This window comes from Oratosquilla oratoria, chromosome 6 (assembly GCF_046742065.1).
Source record: "Oratosquilla oratoria isolate Oo_2021 chromosome 6, ASM4674206v1, whole genome shotgun sequence".
NCBI lineage: Eukaryota > Metazoa > Arthropoda > Malacostraca > Stomatopoda > Squillidae > Oratosquilla > Oratosquilla oratoria.
The window spans coordinates 85,128,076-85,146,357 of record NC_134782.1 but is presented as its reverse complement, the minus strand read 5'-3'; the positions used below and the strand labels follow the sequence as shown (position 1 = coordinate 85,146,357).

Below are 18,282 nucleotides of genomic sequence, written 5' to 3'. Positions count from 1 at the left end.
TTCTGAGGAGGGGCTTCCAAGTTCTTTTGTCATAGCTACTGTTCTAGTTTAAGTATTTTTTGGTACTCTTAGTTGTAATCACTGTTAAAAAACTCACATGCAGAAAGCCAAGATGAGATTTCAAATGTCTATTTAAAATATCTTTGCCCCCCCCCCAAAAAAAAAAAAAAAAAAAATTGACATACCTTCAACCATTCCTAAAAGTACAACAAAATTCTATCGGGAAAGGAGCACATATAATCCTTGTCTTAAAACCAAACAAACCACCAGAAAACTTGTATCTTACAGATAAGCTTCCTTACTGTTCATTGATGAAAAGACTTATCTCAGAAAGAATCAAAACAAAATTGCTCACCACCCCCAACCAACATGGATTTATTAAGGTCCATTTCACCACCACGATTCTCACACATTCACCAAGGGATTTGATAAGGAAGCATCACCAGAAAGGACAATTATAATGGCAATAAATATGAGACATATGAATATGAGTCTCCAGACACATACTAATAAGAAATATCATAAGAGATAACAATGACAAAAAATGACTTAGCTGGGAGTGTGCATAGTAACTAAAAAAGACTACACTGGAGTGTTATAAGGAGCAGTAGTCTTGCTTGCCCTATTAAACCTCTTCACATGTGATCTCCCCACATCAAATCCAAAGCATGACACCAAAGTGCTCACTCATGTAGAGATTTGAGAACAATAACAAGAGATAGTGGAAATTGAAGTCGTTCAGCAATCTTGTATGATGGGAGTTGCTTACATTCTAGACCTGGGTTTCATCCCATTTGGTAGGCAGCTGTTGTTTGTGTGTAAGTGAAATTAATTACAGTAAATGTTCTGTGCTGTAATGCAGGTTTTTTTTTTTTTACCATTTTACTACAGTGTCCCTGTTAGGGATTATATTATGAGAACTCCCCCTTAAATTCTCAAATGTAGATAAGATTTATTGTAAAGACTGAATGATGGTGCTCCAACATGAGTGCATAAAATATACAAAGATGACTTTGTTGCTTGTAATAAGAAATACGATTTGTAGTTTTGACACTTCTTTAGTAACAAACCATGGAAATTGGTATGTAAAAATGTATAAAAGATTGATAAAGATTTCTATTTAACTTTTCTCTGCAGTTAATCTTTTTGTTTCAGCACATTCTCCAGTTGTTTTGGCATAGAATTTGGTCATTTGGCAAAATAAGAGGCATCTATATTGATCCACAGCTTCAATATTATATGCCCTATAGGTCCATGATGTTGCTGGGGCTTGCTTGTGTCACCTTGTTCATCATGAAGTTCCATAAGGTTTATGTGTTGGTGGAGTATTGAAATTCATGGTCTGTCTTGAAGGACTTGTCTAGTGATCCGATTTTTTTTTTTTTTCTTTTTTTTTTTTTTTTTTTTTGTAAATATATATGGTAGGTTGTTATAAATGTAGTATACTGCTGGTGTAGTTTTTTGTTGCATATTGTTGGTAGTTCAGATATGTAATGTGAAGAGTGTGTGGTGTTGAGGGTTCTGGCATAAAATTGTGTTCCTTTCATTTTCATGTGGTATTTTTTAGGGACAATTTTGGTTTCTGTAGTGTCCAACAGGAAGGGGTTTTGTGCTCCATTCTGCAAAGTTGTATAAGTTGTTTGTTATCATCTTGCTTATTGTTGAGAACCATGTTTTGGAGGTATAGTTAAGGTCTGTTTCTTATGAATTGCTTGAAAATGGATATTAGAGTTTTTGTTGTCCAAAGACTGTGCTTGCAATGATAGTATGTTTATTTTTTTTGCTGTCAGGTTCTTGGTATGTGGGCTGAAAGTCTTATGAATAACAAATGTAGGGCTACATCTAGGTGGATTTATTCATTCCCCTAGGAAGGAATACAACAAACTAGTGGTAGTACACAATGTAGAACTCCAGTTTACACACACAGAACCTGCTCACCACAGTTCTTGTCTACCACTCATTTGATTGATCCCATCCCCATCATATGGTTCTCATTTTCTCCTGCCACCTAAACCAGACAATACCACAACACCTCTGGACTAAGCACAAAAAGGTGTTTGCTATTGGGCACATGGAATTGAATGTGGGGATTATGGACACTATTGTGGAACGGACTGCACCGTTCACAGGGGGTAGGCTGAATGTCTGTTTTGATTTAATGATAAATGCTCATCTGTACATGTCAATATTCCTGAAAATGCTGTATTCTGTGTCTGCTTACTGCACATCACATTTGATGTGCACACCCCATAAGAGGTACTGAATTCATATTCTATGAAGTCAATATTTTAGGGACTGTAGTGACAACATTATGAACCAAGTAACTCTGCATTATTTTGTGATTGGAAATTAGTCTTAAAAAAAAAATGATCACATTCAACTTCTACTATCCTTTTGTTCTGTGACCTTTTTTTATATCCCTTTACCACCTCAATCACTCCACTTCTAAGATGTAATGTTGTCCCCAAGGATAGAAGCACTGGTTGTTGTTGACAAAAAATGCTCTTCCACTACACGTAACTACAAATACTAGGCCTTGCCCTTAGTATCCACATAACGACTTTATCTCCCCATGAAAGAGGTCTGATAAGGAAAGCAAATAGGAAATAGGAGTGTACAAAGCACAGAATTAGAACAACAGAAAAAAATTTCTCCTCAATGGGAACCATGGGAACCACATTAAAAATTGTCCACATCTTGGTACTTTACAATAACGAATGCACAGAAAACCTACAATTCAGAACAATTTTAAGAATTAGAAGATTATTCACCAAAACAACCCCAGGAAGCTATCTACACTCAGAAACAAAAATCCTCCCCATTGGAAAATACTTGAGTGATTGCAAAAGCCTTTAAACCCATTCATGTCACATCACATAACCTAATGGCCAACTGGAGGCATCTAGTAATGGACATCTAAGGCACCGTACTTGTTACACTTTTTCCATGGCCTACTTGGCCTAAACTCCCCCCCTCCCCCTGCACCCCACATTACATCCCTACAGAAATACACACACACACACACACACAGGATTGACAGCAAAGATTGGAACTCCGGAAAAAATGCAATTTTCGTAGGGAAGGGGAAAGCTCATGGTGTAGTGGGCAGGTGAAGAAAATGAAGGGGAGGCATTATTGAGGAAAAGGGAAGAAAATGAGGAAAGGAAGGGGTGTCATCAAAAGGTGTGCAGATGACACAGACGAGGTCGAACAGGTGAGCAGAGGTATTAAAAGTAGAAATATAGATAATAGCAGCTCAATGGAAAGAGAAGATAATTACTTCTATGGATTTAATGACTGAGGAGATGACAACCTCCCCTGACTAGTAAGTCTAGATGAAAAACTAAGAAAAATTAATGAAGCATGGGAGGTTAGGTTTAGCCAACTAACACTAGTTACACGATGAGTTGATAAACTGGAAGACCTAAGAAGGAGAAATAGAAAAATTAAAAAGACAGTTAAGAGAAGTAAAGGATGAGAATGAGGAACTAAAGAGGAATAATAAAGACAATAAAGAGTCCATAGCAAAAGAGGCAAGTATTGGAAAAAAGTCCAAGAGAATAACAAAATTGAATTTAGAGATATAGTGAACCAACAGATGAAAGAAACTATGGACACAGATATTAAAGTGATGAGAGAAAAGGAAAATATAGTAAGGGACTTAGCAGATAAAAAGGAATGTATAATTATATTAGAAATGGAAGAGAAGCATAATCCAAATAGGACTACAAAAGTAAAGGAGGAGAAAGAAAAAGTAAACAAGATATTGAAAATAGTTCAAGAAGATGAACAAGAAATAGGGAAAGAAATTGAAGAAATATATAGAATGTGAAAATACAATGTAGACAGGACCAGACCAATTAAGGTTGAATTCAGGTCACAAACGACAGCAGAGAATGTCTTTCAAAAACAGGGAAACTAGCAAAAAGTGATCAGTATAAATAGCTATGGATAAAAAGAGAGATGAATAAAGAGGAAAGAGAGGAAGAGAAAACAAAAAGAATAGAAGCTAAGAAAAAAAAATGAGAACAGAACAGAGACAAAGAGAAATTCTATTGGAGAGTAGTGGATATGAAAGTGAGGAAATGGTTCATAGCAGAGAAAAATGGAAGGGAAACAAAAAACAGGATGGAGGTTACAGAAAATTAGGTGTCTCACAAATATAGATGGCTCAATAACAGTCGTGAATGAAATGAATGATTACCTGAAGGAAAAAGAACCAGACATTATGGGAATTGTAGAGGCAGAATTGAAAGGTCCATTACCACCCAACAGTGTAGGACATGGAGCATATAATTATTGGATTAGAAACAGAGAAGTAAAACAAGGGGGTGGATTTATGTTCCTGACTAAGAAGGATATAAATGTGAGGAATGTTGCATATGGAAAGAATAGAGTGGAGATGATTATGATGGAAATAGAGGACAGGGACAAGAAGAGTAGGAAGTTTGTGGTAAATTATGTGCCTACTAAAACAGCTTCATGGGAAGAGAGAGAACACAAGAATATGTTAGAAGACACAAGGATAACACTAAGTAAGATAATGGAAGATGGAGGAAGAATAGTTATAATGGGTGACTTTAATTGTAAAGAAATCTGCTGGGAAGAGATGACAGTGAAGGGTGGAGATAACCTATGGGGAAATGTACTACTTGATATGATTGTAGAACATATAATGACACAAAGGATACAAGACAATACTAGGTATAGAAATGAGGAAGACCCATCGAGACTGGACCTAATAATCACATCAGAACCTGAAATAGTGGACAAGATTGAATATAAGACACCACTAAGTAAAAGTGACCACATATTAGTTGAACTGGAACTAAATGAGGAAAAATATGTGGGGAAAAAAACGAACAATATAGAAAGGGAAGATTGATGTATGGAAAAACAAATTTTGATAAAATAAGATTTTTTTTTTCAAAAAGAATACACAAGGAGGAAACAACAGTAGAAGAGAAGTGGAAATTTTTGACAAAAATTTATACAGGAGTGGAAAAGTATGTTCCAAGACAAAACAAGAAAAGAAAATATAATTATATTATCCATATATCGATCATTGGCAACCCATGCCATCACCATGAACCTTTTACAGTGTTAACACAACACCCAAACAAAACGGGACTCAACGAGCGTAGCTCCTTTCCTTTGCATTACAGTTAAAGGTAGATATTCCGTGATTATGAGTCCTCCCTCGGGGCCGGCGGATCTCAAGTGCGACGGAGGTGACACTCGACCGCGGTGGCCGAGGCGGACCTCTAGGGACACGAATGCTGGCAACACAACTCAACCTGGGTGTTGGTAGACAGATTAGCCATGCTTGGGCCACCACCCGTGTGTGTGTGTGTGTGTTTTCACCATGGCCTTGGACTCGTGATCGACAGCTATTTCCCTCTCGGAAGAGAGCTCAGAGCTCATATATGACCGATCTATGGGTAATGCTGCGACCTTACACGCACACACACTCCCGCCACGAGAGTTGGAGTAACGACTCGTAGCGCAGCTATACTGAATTTATTTCAGCCCTGGGCGGGATTCGAACTCTGACCGCTGTAGCAACGGTTGCGAACGCTACCAATGTGCCATCGAGTCGTGTGTGTGTGTGTGTGTGAGAGAGAGAGAGATAAGTGCTCTCTTCCTCCTCCATCCTTCTTCCCCCTCTGCATCCATTTCCTCCTCTCATTTCATTCTTGTTTTCCTTCTTCCCCACCTTAGTGTTCCTCCTTATCCTTTTTCTCCTCCTTTCATTCCCTCTCCCTTTGCTTCATCCTCCTTTTCTGCCTCCTCTTCCTCCTTCTCCGCTCCTTTTCCTCCTTGTCTTCCTAATCCAACCTTCTTCCTCGTGTTCCTCTTCCTTGTCCTCTTTCTCCTTTTCCTTCCCCCTCTTCCTCCTTTTCCTCCTCTTTCTCCTTTATATCCTTCTCTCTTTTCCCTCATCTTCCTCTTCTTTCTCCTTTTTCTCTTCTTCCTCCCTCTCATTCTCCTTTCTTCCTCTTCTTCCTCTTCATCTATTCATCCTCCTCACTCCACTTCCTCGTATTCTTCTTTCTCTTCTTCTCTTTCTCTGTAATCTGTTTCTCTTCTTTCTTGTCCTCTTCCTCTTCTTTTCATCCTCATTTAACTCATGCTCCTCTTCCTTCTCCTCCCACTTTTCCTTCCCCTCTCCTCCTCCACTTTGTCCTTCACCACCCTTCTTCCGCATATTCCTCCTGTACCCTTCTTCCTCCCATTCCTTCTTCACTTCCTCTTCCTCCGCCTGCACCTCTCTTTCTCGTATTTCTCTTCTCTTTCCCTCTACTTTCCCTCCCGACCCCTTCCTCTTCATGTTCTTTCTCCTCCTCCTGTTCTTCCTTGCCCTCTGTCTTCCTACTCGTCTTTCTCATTCTCTTCCACCACCTCGTCTTCCTCCTCTTCCTCCTACTCTTCCTCTTCCTGCTCCTCCCCTCCCTCCTCTTCCTGCTCCTCCCCCTCCCTCCTCTTTCTGCTCCTCCTCCCCTCCTTCCTCGTGCTGCTCCTCCTCCCCTCCCTCCTCTTCCTGCTCCTCTCTTTTCCTCTCTCTCCTCATCTACCTCTTCCTCGTTTTTCCCACTTCCTTCCCCTCCTCATCTTTCATCCTCCGCATCCTCTTCTCCCCCTCTTCCTCCTCCTCGTCCTCATCTTCCTTGCCCTTCTCATCCTTCTTCTCATTGCCCCCCCCCCCACCTCGCTCGCGTCCAAATGCACTTCTTCGTTGTTGTAAATGATCATTATTGTTATTGTCGTAATTATCATGTTATTATCTTCATTATCATTAGTATTATTATCATTTATTGTTATTTTTATTATTATTATTATTGTTATTTTTATCATTATTAGCAGTGGCGTAGCAAAGGGGGGCGGGAGGGGTGGTCCGCCCCGGGCGGCACGTGCCAGGGGGCGGAATGTTGATGGAAAAAAAAAAGAATCTAACAAAAATCTTAGATTTTATACCAAAATGAGTTTTTAAGGTTGTAATATGGTACTGTTTTTAAACAGATTTTTTAACTGTAGCCTCAGGACCGTGTCTAAAGCAAATTTTCTTAGCCTGTGAATGTTTTCCTAACCTGCATTCGCTTTAGACGCTATTCTAGCTTTCAGCTATTTTGTCAGCTATTTTAAAATAAATTAAGATATAACGATGATGTGAATTTACGAGTGCCGGTAAAATCCGAAACCAGCAAGATATAACTTTTTATTTATAAATAAAAAATGGCACAAAATTAACTAAAAATATCTAGCAAATTGATATTTGTGCTGGTCTATCCTAGGTTTTAAACAAAATTCCTGGGTTAGGAAAAAATCCTAGGCTAGGAACTTTTGCTTTAGACACGCCCCAGTTTTATATCCAATGAAGATAAGTATTTTAAGTTAAGTATTCCTGCTCTATATCAAAGAATTATTTTAACCTCACCCAACGGGGGAGGGGGGGTAAATCTTACACCCTCCCTGGGCGGCAAAAACAGGAAAGCCACAGGCAGCGGCCTCTTCTATGCCGCCAAGCGATTCCATTCAGCTCGGAGGGGCGCATTAGGGTGAGCGGGTTCTTCGTGATATTTTGCACAACGCGGGCATCGAGGGCATTCTCAGTCTTCCCTTCCCCTTCTTCCTCCTCCTATCCCTCCCTCTCCTCCCCCCTCCCCCCTCCACCCTCCCCCTCGAGACACGACGACGTGTGTCCAAGGGTATTAGTATTTCGTTGGTGGTAACCCGCAGTTCTCTTCCTAGGGCTAATTATGGATTGTTGTCCTTGAGGCTCCCGTAGACGATGCGCTATTACTGCCACTGTGTTATAAGGTTGTGATGCCCATTGGGAAACTTCCTGAAACCACTTGGGAAGATCCTTGGCAACGTCACCTTGGGAACTGCTGCACTACCTCACCGTCACGCTTCTCACGTTGTTTGTTTTAATTGGACTCGATGTTTTAATCAGCCGTGGATGTCCTCCAGCTGAATGGAACCGTACCCTTGCTGAAGTCACTTAGCGAAGCTACCGATTTTTTATTTCTACCCCAAGTTATTTAGACGTCTCCCTGTCTGGTTCTGGTGTCAAGCTACTCGCTAGTCCTGTATTCCAGTATGATCTTAGTTATTCGGATCACACACATGCATACACATACGGTTTGTGAATTTGCATGTGGATGATACATATATGTATACGTGTCTTCATACACATTTACACATGCTTATATCGATATGTATACTGTATTCACACACACACACACACACACACACACACACACACACACACACACACACACACACACACACACACACACACACACACACAGTCCTTGGTGTGCACGATAGATGTGTTCCAGGAGGGACCATGTAAATGAAATTTCGTACAATGTAAAGATGATCACCCCCAGCACTGGAGAGAAACGACTTGTCATAACCCTGGCAAAGAAAATTATACAGTGTAAAGCCGTGTCCAGACGATCGGGGGTGTCCGTCGGGCAGCGCGGTTGATGGGCAAGTTCTGCCGGGCCTGCCCGTGAATGTTGTCCACACGACCAGCTACGAGGGCCTGCCTGACGATCTCACTAGTGTGTGGAGTGTGGTACGACAAGCATGGCGCCTAGCATTGTCAAGAAGAAGATATTGTACATCATGATAATTGTCTGGTGTCTAAAGAAAAAGAAGACAAAGAAACGTAGGATGTGGGAAAGAAGCCTGCTGCTGTGGGTTCACGATATTAACTTGCGTCTGGCAGGGTCGAAGTTCCAGCAGCTATCGGGGGGCACCGCCTTAGTGATTTCGCTCGACGATCACTCGGGCAATTTGACCGTTTGCCCGTCAAATGTGCCCGTTAACGGGCATGCCCACCGATCAGGCCCGCTCGTCTGGATATGCCTTAAGGTATTTTACGTAAAAAATCCTATGAAAGAGCATACACATTTCCTAGGATTAAACTTCTAGCTTCTAACATAGAAAATGGTAAATTATACAACTCTTACCTTGAGGGCTCTGGGATTCTCGGAGTGGTAGACTAGTGCTGGATTCAGTTTACAATCGCCCTCCGCGTTGGCCCCCAGCAACAGCGTCAATCGGTCCTTTGAAGTCTTAAATCCTGGTGCTGTAGCCTCTTCTTTGGAGATATAGGTTCGGTTAGGCAGTTTTTTCCAATAGAGGCTTGTCTCATCAATGTTGAACACTTGTTTTGAAGAGTAGTTGCCATCTTCAATAACCTGCTTCGACACAGCAGGATATTCTGCTGCATCTCGTGAATCTGCAGTGGATGCTTCCCCTACCATCTTCAGACTATGAATCCCATATCTCTTCTAGAAGTTAGCTATCCATCCGTTACTGGCGGTAAAAGGCTTCTTGTCTTCACCTTGAATACTCTCGTAGATTGAGATCGCCTTTGCCTTTTAAAGCCAAGCTGACGGGCACGTGGGTCTTATTTTGATGGTCGATCCATGTAGCAAGCATCTTCTCCATTCGCTGCATACAGGACGAGCATACGAAGATTTCGCACCATTGAGTGGAGTTCCTGCTGGAGCACTGTCACGAATCTTGCTAGCATTCTTCCTTATGGTCCTGATCGTGCCTTCATGTAAGTTCATAGCGGCCACAATCACAGAAGTTTTCTGCCCTTTGTCAATTCAGTCAAGCACTGATAGTTTCTGTTTTAATGTTAATTGGTGGTAAATTGGTAACACAATGAACGATCGGGGAGAGGGACGCTACCACAGCCGTGCGTGGGTAAGGAAGCTTTGCCCGCGGCACGGCCCGGATCGCGGGAAACACCTAATGACTCCCGGTGGCTGCATTACTGAACTAAATCAGCTGCGGGAAACTTGATTTTCTTGAAATCGTGTTATTTTAAAGAATCTGTGTAATAGAAAAAAAAAAAACTTGACACCGTGCTATTTTGATTTCGTGCAATCTAATGTCGTGCAAATCAAGGACCACACACACACACACACACACACACACATATATATATATATACATATATATATATATATATATATATATATATTCAACAAGAACCCACTGTGTTGGATAAGAAGAAATTAAATAGATGACATCCATATATTTCGATCACGGACTGTGATCCTCTTCAGTGTAATACGTATTCCACTGAAGAGGATCGCAGTCCGTGATCGAAATATATGGATATCATCTATTTAATTTCTTCTCATCCAACACAGTGGGTTCTTGGTGAATTTTACGAATGTGTTACATTACTTTGTAGTTATATATATATACACACATATATATATATATATATATATATGTATTATATATATATATATATTATATATATATTATATAATACACACACACACACACACACACACACACACACACATGGAATAAATCACTAGTAACCATAATGAATTTGAAATAACCAAATCCAGTTGTTGCGATCCGAACTTCGAACTCGGACCTCCAGCGTGATAGGCCCGTCTGCTGCTGCCGCCACTGAGCCGGGACAGGGTGGAAAAGGATTCGAACCCGCTACGAATTGTATACAAATATTTTCTATACAATTCTCAGGACACATACGAGCACGCTCGCGCGTATATATGCACACACACACGCGCGCGCGCGTGCGCCCGGCAGATAAACCACACGAGGGAAGACTGTAAGCTGTGCTGGGTCTGCCAACCTTGAAAGATGGAAGATAATGAGGTGATATCATTAGAGCGTCCAGGTCGCTAAAGGGGATAGATTGCACTGACAGAAGAACTCTTGATTAAGTATGAGGGTGCTTTAAGAGGGCATGAAAACAAATTACGAGAGACTATATGTGTAAAGGATGAGAAATACAATTTTCCAAATAGATGTATGAATATGTAGAATAGCTTAGAAGGTAATATAGCCCAAGCTTGAACAGTATATGAATTCAAGTCTAGATATGATAATTAGAAATAAAAAATATAGGTTAAGTTGGAACTGTACATGGCTTCGAGGCTAGGTAGGAAATTAGTGAAGAGTAGGAGACGGGACCCGCGATCGTTGGTCCTTTCCTGTATAACACAATTAGGTAAGCGTGCGCGCGCGCGCACACACACACACACACACACAAGTTGATGTGTGTGTCAAGGGGTGTAATGTTATAACATTACTCACAGATCAGGTAATATGAGCTTTGAGCTCTCATCCGGGAGTGTAATGGCTGTCCATCACAAGACCAACACGTGATCAAGTCGTGATACGATTTTGTACTCTTCACGAATGATAATCATTGTCGCCTGAAGTTTCTTGAAACTAAATTCTGCAACCCCGCAGAAGCCGCCAACTATCCTTGGGGTCCCCTCATAGATCTTTGTGAAGAACCGGAGGACCCTTGTGTTTCCGTCTATTTCTAGGAGGAAAGGGAAGTCAACACTCGCCGGTTGTCAGCTTTCCTTAGATGAAAAAGAAAATGGAGGAAAGGCTGCCAAAGTTGATGGAGAGAGATCTTGGGCCCGGCCCAGTGACCGAGTGTCAGCCCATTGGGATTCCACCTCCAGACGTAAGTGAGGGTGAAGTTGATGGGATCTGAAGAATTGTGGAGGGGTTTGTGTGTGTGCGTACGTGCGTGTTACATATATGGATTTACATATAGTATGCGTGAGTATGTATAATGTTACAGAATTTTCACGTTTGGGGTTTTCTTTGCAACCGAATCAGGGTGAGTTTAGTGTGGGCACAATAAAAGAACAATATAACATGAAATATAACATCTGTTTCCTCTATTTACACACTACAGTGAACTTGACTCAAAGAACAACAATGGAACTACAAAGAAAAAAATAAAATAAAGGTCTGACTGGGGGGTCAGGTAGCAAATTTAACTGGCTCACTGGGAAGGGAGAGACGAGGCGATGGAGGTCTCTCTCTCGGAGGAGTCTCTGAGAAGAGTGAGCCACGATGTTGTTGTAGATTTATCCTTCACCGGGGAGGGAATGGGACATTGTCGCAGACTTGTCCCCAGGATGGGCTGTAAACAATACAGCCATTGATTACTATCGCCGCGGTGGGTTGAAGGGGTGGTAATCCTGTAGCTCACTGTAGCACCGGAGGGTCTGGGACGTCACGATGTAGATGGCCAGGAGTTGGGTGATGTCTCCAACTTGGTCTTCCATCGGCAGATTGTCGAGAAGGCGCCGGCGGAGACTGGAGGTGCGGGGACGAGCCACGATGCCTGCCGGTGCATCTTTTAAACGGTCACTGACCCCACGCCATGACCCGACCTGACCTGTGGTCAATCTTCCATGGCCGTAGTGACCATCTTCACTAGCACCCTCTCACATCAAAATAATTAGTTTTTGCAGTTAAAGCACTATGCACGTGGGTATGCGTGACAAATGTAAAGTACTATGTTTATATAAGTTATATATGGTTTGATGTTCACGTATGAAGTTAATCAGAGTTTATGGGGGAAAGGGTAACGAGGTGAAAACGTTAGCTCTAACTATTTCGTTTACCGGGATGGTTTCGCAGATACGGTCATCCTATATGCACTCTTACACACCCAACCACCCACCACCGCCGCCACCACCACCACCAACACCTATGCCCCAACGCGGGTGGTTGACTGCCTGCTGGCGGTGGCGTTGTAAGCTCAGCTGATTACCCCAGGAGCCAGTTGCGTACGCGGCGCGAGGTGAAACAGGTGTGGATTGGCCCCCGGTCGTTGTCGTCCTGGTCTCTGTCGTCACTCCACAGGTGTTGGTGTTGCTGCTCGTGTGGTTCTTTCCCCTCTTGAACGCTGGCTTACACACTCTCAGTCATGGGGACGATGGAAGAATTGGTACGTGCTGCAGGATATGCTAATAATATGTACCTCATATTCCGGAATTATATGTTTAATACACACATACACATATGTGTGTGTATATATATATATATATATATATATATATATATATATATATATACATACAAACATATATTATATACATTATATATATATATATTATATATATATATATATATATATATATATATATATATATATATATAACAAACTGTGTGCATGTACATTGTACATCTACAGCTTACATCTCATTGCCGTTGACCTCCGGGAAATTCTCGTGGAAATAACGATGATTTCGTTCACCAAACCTTGGTTAGAAGTTACGAAAGAATTAGCGAGTGGACGCGGCCACTCACGGCCTAGACGGATTATGTGGGGGATCAGTCGGGTATACATACCTGATGACGGAGTCACGTCTGCGGTAGTGTGGCAGTTACAATCCAATAGGTCCACTTTTTATTCTTCTTTTATTTTTTCCTTTTCGCACACTGGTCATAATCAACTTTGCCACTTGTTCCCCACTGTGGCAAGCGAGCGCCCGCACCAACAAATGTGATGTCACCATTTGGTGTTTGTAAATGTTGCCACACAGTATCTCGAGGCCTTGCCGCAGGTAAGAGCAGTTGCCAGTATTCTGTAGCAGTTGTTTTGACTGTAGTTATGTAGCTGAGGTGGGGGAAGATGTCAGCATTTCCGCAAAGCCTGTTGTGATTTTCTTGGTGAGGACGTGGTCGAAGGGTTCATTCGAGCGACCACGAAAGCACCGTCTTGGCCACTGCTGCTGTGTGCGACATTTTTAGATAAGAAGTACGGGCAGTGATAAGCCCAGTGACACGTTGTCAACAGAATTTTATCTTGTGTGTTTGTGCGGACTGAGAGAAGCAACTTCTCATAATCATATGCGACATTTTTAGATAAGTACGGGCAGTGATATGCCCAATGACACGTTGTCAACTTAATGTTATTTTGTGTGTTTAGGTGAACTCGAGAACCTTCTTGTCCTCGACACCTTCGAAACCCTCTAGACTGAACAGAATTGCCTGCCGACAGCTAGAAGAAATAGCTGAAGTGAAGTGCAATTAAAGTGATAGAGTACTTAAATCCTGGGGCACTTTCCTTAGGAGAATTAAATCTATTTGCTCTGTATCCCTAAAAAAAACTTTGGAAGTATAGGAAATAATTTTAGCATGAAAAAAATCATCCTGAAAGACAAATTTCAAAGCCAGTCTTATGCACGAGATTTTTTTGTATTGTCTTCTTTTATTATATATTTTACTATTTTTTTTTTTTACTTTATTTTGAATTTTGTTTGAAAGTCATCGTCACAATAGCATTGTTTTTTACCCCGGGGCTATGTCCCGGGTGTTAAGTAGATTTTGAATTTCTCATCACCAAATCCGTCTCCTTTAACATCGTAACGCGGTGCGGCCCCTCAACTAATGCAGAGGCTATATGTTTATTCAAAATCTCGATCTTGGTCGAGAGAGAGGTGGACGATCGACCTGGTTGCGTGTTGCCGTCGTAATCACTAAAACTACTTCGTCCTCGATCAGGAAATGCGAGGGTAACAACATTTGTAGAACATGAACGTTTTTATGGTACTGCTTTTAGTGTTTAGTAGTAAAAATGTAACCTCAAAAATTATTTTGATATTTTAAAAGTGTCTGTGGACGTGACACCAGCAGAGCTTCTTTATCTTATCGTCGATAGGATATAAATAATCTTGTAATGTCCTGCTCTCCTCTTTTCCTGTAAGTTGTTGAATTTCGCTCGAGCGCAGGAAATGCTTTTTATGTTCTACGCGTCTTTCACCTTTTATGTCTGCATGTCATGCATTCGTGCTCGCATTTGTGTCCGCGCGGATGGATGTGTGCGTGCGCGCATGTGTATGTGTGTGGGAATAGAAAAGTACAAATGAATAGATATATACATATGTATAAATGTGTGTATGTGTGAATACAGAAGTACAAATTTATGATATATATATATATATATATATATATATATATATATATATATGCAATAAAAACACTAGAAGTGTGTGTTCATAAATGCGTGAGTAACCACTAGGAAAAGTTAACTAACTAAGCAGAGCGCTTTCGTATAATTACATATTCATTGCAGATACAAAGAAGGAATTACTTCTTTGTATCTGCACTGAAGATGTAATTATACGAAAGCGCTCTGCTTCGTTAGTTTACTTTTCCTAGTGGTTACTTACGCATATATATATATATATATATATATATATATATATGTGTGTGTGTGTGTGTGTGAACGATTTTTGTGTCAGTTTGTGGATGATGAAAATACTGCTTGATCGATTCTATTCGCTTGGCGGCCCACAGGAAGGAGCGTACCAAATTTCGATGAACCCTTTCCTGCGGTGCACAACTTGCCCCTCTGTTCTGGAATGGCATGGAGGAGACTGAGAGAAAGAAACTAAACTGTTTTTAAGGTGTAGAGTATGAAAAATAGGATGGGTGTTACAAGAATAGAGTGAGACAGAGAAAGGGGGAAGGGAAAGGAGCTGCTGGATAGGCCAGAGTGCTGAGGTGGTTTGGGCATATGGGAAGAATGAAGAAAGACTGCCAAAGAGTATGTGGGAGGCAGAGGTGGAAGAAGTGAGATTGAGAGGAAGACCGAGAGTGGGATGGATGGATGGATGGGGTGAAGGGGACTTGGGATGCACGTCCAAGGTCTGTTGACCAGGGAAGAGAGAGTACAAAAGGCAAGAGTGAATGGGGGGAGATTGTGAATGCATGAAGGCATGGCACTGCCCGAGGGGGTGGTTTTATCAGCTTAATGATTTATTTCGAGTGGATGAGGTTGGTGGGAGGGCGGCCATAAGGTGAAGCGGTGGGGGTAAACCAGCAACGGTTGTCTTTTTTTTTATGCTGTAGAGGATTCCTATGGCGGGAGACAGGTTGTCCTTTCACCACCGAGGTGCTGATTGCTGCAATGGGACGAGTCGCATTGGCGATCACAGAGAGACGGTCGAACGTAGAAAGACCCGAAAATGTGTATTGTCCTACACATGGACTCTTAGACCACTCCCATATATATGTATGTATATATATATAATATAACACATACACACAAACTTGATTTGATTTCCTTCTTTGCCAGTAAAAATCACAATAACCTCTACCTGCTAACCAGCGAGATGAATTTTATGCAGGAAGAGTGGGGTGGGGGCGACCCCTGGAGTCCACTTAGCATCCTACGAGGTTACCACCGAGCTAACGAAGGGAGGAGAACCAAATGGTATTGGAGAGGTGGCAAATATCCTTCAGGTTAATCACTGATAGGCGCGCGCCCACACACACACACACACACACACACACACACACACACACACACACACACACACACACACACACAATAATATGTGTGTATATATATATATATATATATATATATATATATATATATATATATATATATATATAATATGTATATGTATATCACAACTAACTCCACAGTCGGACGAAAGGAAGAGTTGAGTAAGCGAAACTATATATTTCGATTGCTAACTGCAATCCTCTTCAGTAGTACTTGGTTTCAATTTTTTTTAGAAAATACTTCTGTGCAACAAGGATCATCAGGTGTTTACACACACAGAAGTATTTTCGAAACAAAATTTTGAAATCAAGGCTTGCTCTGTGTGAGTAGATAGCCAGATCGCAAGGAAGGTTATCGCCGAACTTCGTACTCCGAGTGCACACTGTACTACCCTTGTAACCATGTGGGAACGGAGAGGACCTGCTCCTGAAACCACTTGGCGTTAACCAGTCCAAAGTATATAAAGTGTGCGAAGTCGGTGTGTGTGTGTGTGTGTGTGTGTGTTTCGAACGCGACTGTTAGGTGTGGCGATTGAAACTGCGGTGAATCACTATTTCTTGTAATTTTTACACTGTGATCCGTGCGTCCTGTTGAGTTCCGATATCACTTCCTCGCGGGTTCCAGGTTCGAACCCCCAGCTGTCACCTGTTGCTCACCTGCGAGATTTTTGCGGGTCAGAGTAGTAAGGACGAGTAGTACAGTGATTCCTCTTGTGGTGGTATTTATTGGCAGAACTTGAGAGTGGAGTGCCCAAAGGCACACATAGTAATATTGTGATTGGCGATTGATGTCCACGCAAAGATTGATGATCGTTTTCAATTTCTACTCTCTCTCGTTTCTGCTGCTGGAAGGTTTCTCTTTACCACCATGTTGTCTTTAAGGATGGAAACGCTGTTTACCGGTGACGTTATACAACTAAATACTTTTTTGTACGAACTCCACTCAAATATATTACGATTTGCACCGTGATTTGATGGAGGCGGGAGGGGGAGGTGTAGGCTGAGGAGGGGATGTGGGATTATAGCACTAGCTTTTGGTGCTGTTAGTGCCAAATGTGTCTGCTATATTTATCTAACCTCCATAGGAGGTGGGGGGCACGAGGGGCTGGTGTGCTGTCATCGTGTGCTCTTCCTTTCGTTGAAAAAGAAAATGTAGTTTGGTGGCCAGCACAGACACACATACAAAAAAAAAAAAGTGAATGAAATAGAGGTCACAACGACATGTTTTTGTTTCGTTATTGTCTTAATTCCAGTGCTGAGGGGTTTTCCTCTGCTGAGTAGAATTGCCTGGTGGCAGGGAGAAAAATGCGAAATGCAGGGAAAGGTTTAATGCTCTTCGTTTCCTCAGTATTTCAATTCCCAGGGTGAAACTGGTTGCACGACAAACACGTCCTTTTCCTCTCGTAGGACGTAGAAGACGTCATCACATCTCTGAACAAGGTTGATTCCCAATACGCTCTATAAACGGTAACCTGCAGAATTTATGTTGTCATTTGACGGGAAATTAATTTCATTACCCGGTAACTTCAACACCAGTGAGAGCAGATAGATCATGAGTTCTCAGGACTACTCTCCTTGATTTTTGGGCTCATCTTGCAATGAGCAAAGAATAAGATGATATAACAGGAACATTGGCCACCAACCACCGAATGGAACATGATTAGATACCGCCAAATTGTCATCTCCCACTGTTAAGGCTACAGAATTAATATTGTTCCAAGATCTGCCCTTACATATAGAACCTGGTTACTCTACCTCGGCCAGTTAAAAAAAAAAAGTGCACCTTCCTTGGCTACATCGATGTCACCTGCTTTTGTTCTCCGAGCAGAATATATCAAGCTTTAATTTAAAGGTAATTCAGAGACTTCCCAGGCTGTCGAATCACCACAAGAGTTGCCAACATCAAGAATTCATTCTTCTTCCAAGTGTGGAACGGATGAACACACCACAAAACCCCAATAAGAAAATGGGAGGAGGACATAACCTAACGTAACCTAACCTAATCACTGATTGGGGTATTGTCCGTTCACCGGAATGATATATGCTCATGCTCACTCTCCCCAAAGCTGACGTCTCACTACTCGAACATCATTAGAACATCCCTCGGCCCTAATGCACCTCGGCTTCGGATTCAACTTGATGGTTGCGCCCTTGGCAATA

At 41.7% G+C, this 18,282-nt stretch overlaps 1 protein-coding gene across 2 annotated transcripts in view; it reads left to right on the top strand.

Moving 5' to 3' along the window:
- Window positions 1–18,282, top strand: part of UGP (UDP-glucose pyrophosphorylase) — a 154,376-nt gene that overhangs the window by 4,280 nt on the left and 131,814 nt on the right. Inside the window, exon 1 of one of the 2 annotated variants that reach the window (XM_076187477.1) lies at window positions 12,605–12,772. The exons of the other annotated variant lie outside the window; for it this stretch is intronic. Within the exon in view, the coding sequence (XP_076043592.1) occupies window positions 12,752–12,772 (21 nt within the window). The 5' untranslated portion in view covers window positions 12,605–12,751. Of the gene's footprint in view, window positions 1–12,604; window positions 12,773–18,282 lie in introns of those variants that run through there. 2 annotated transcript variants of the gene reach the window in all.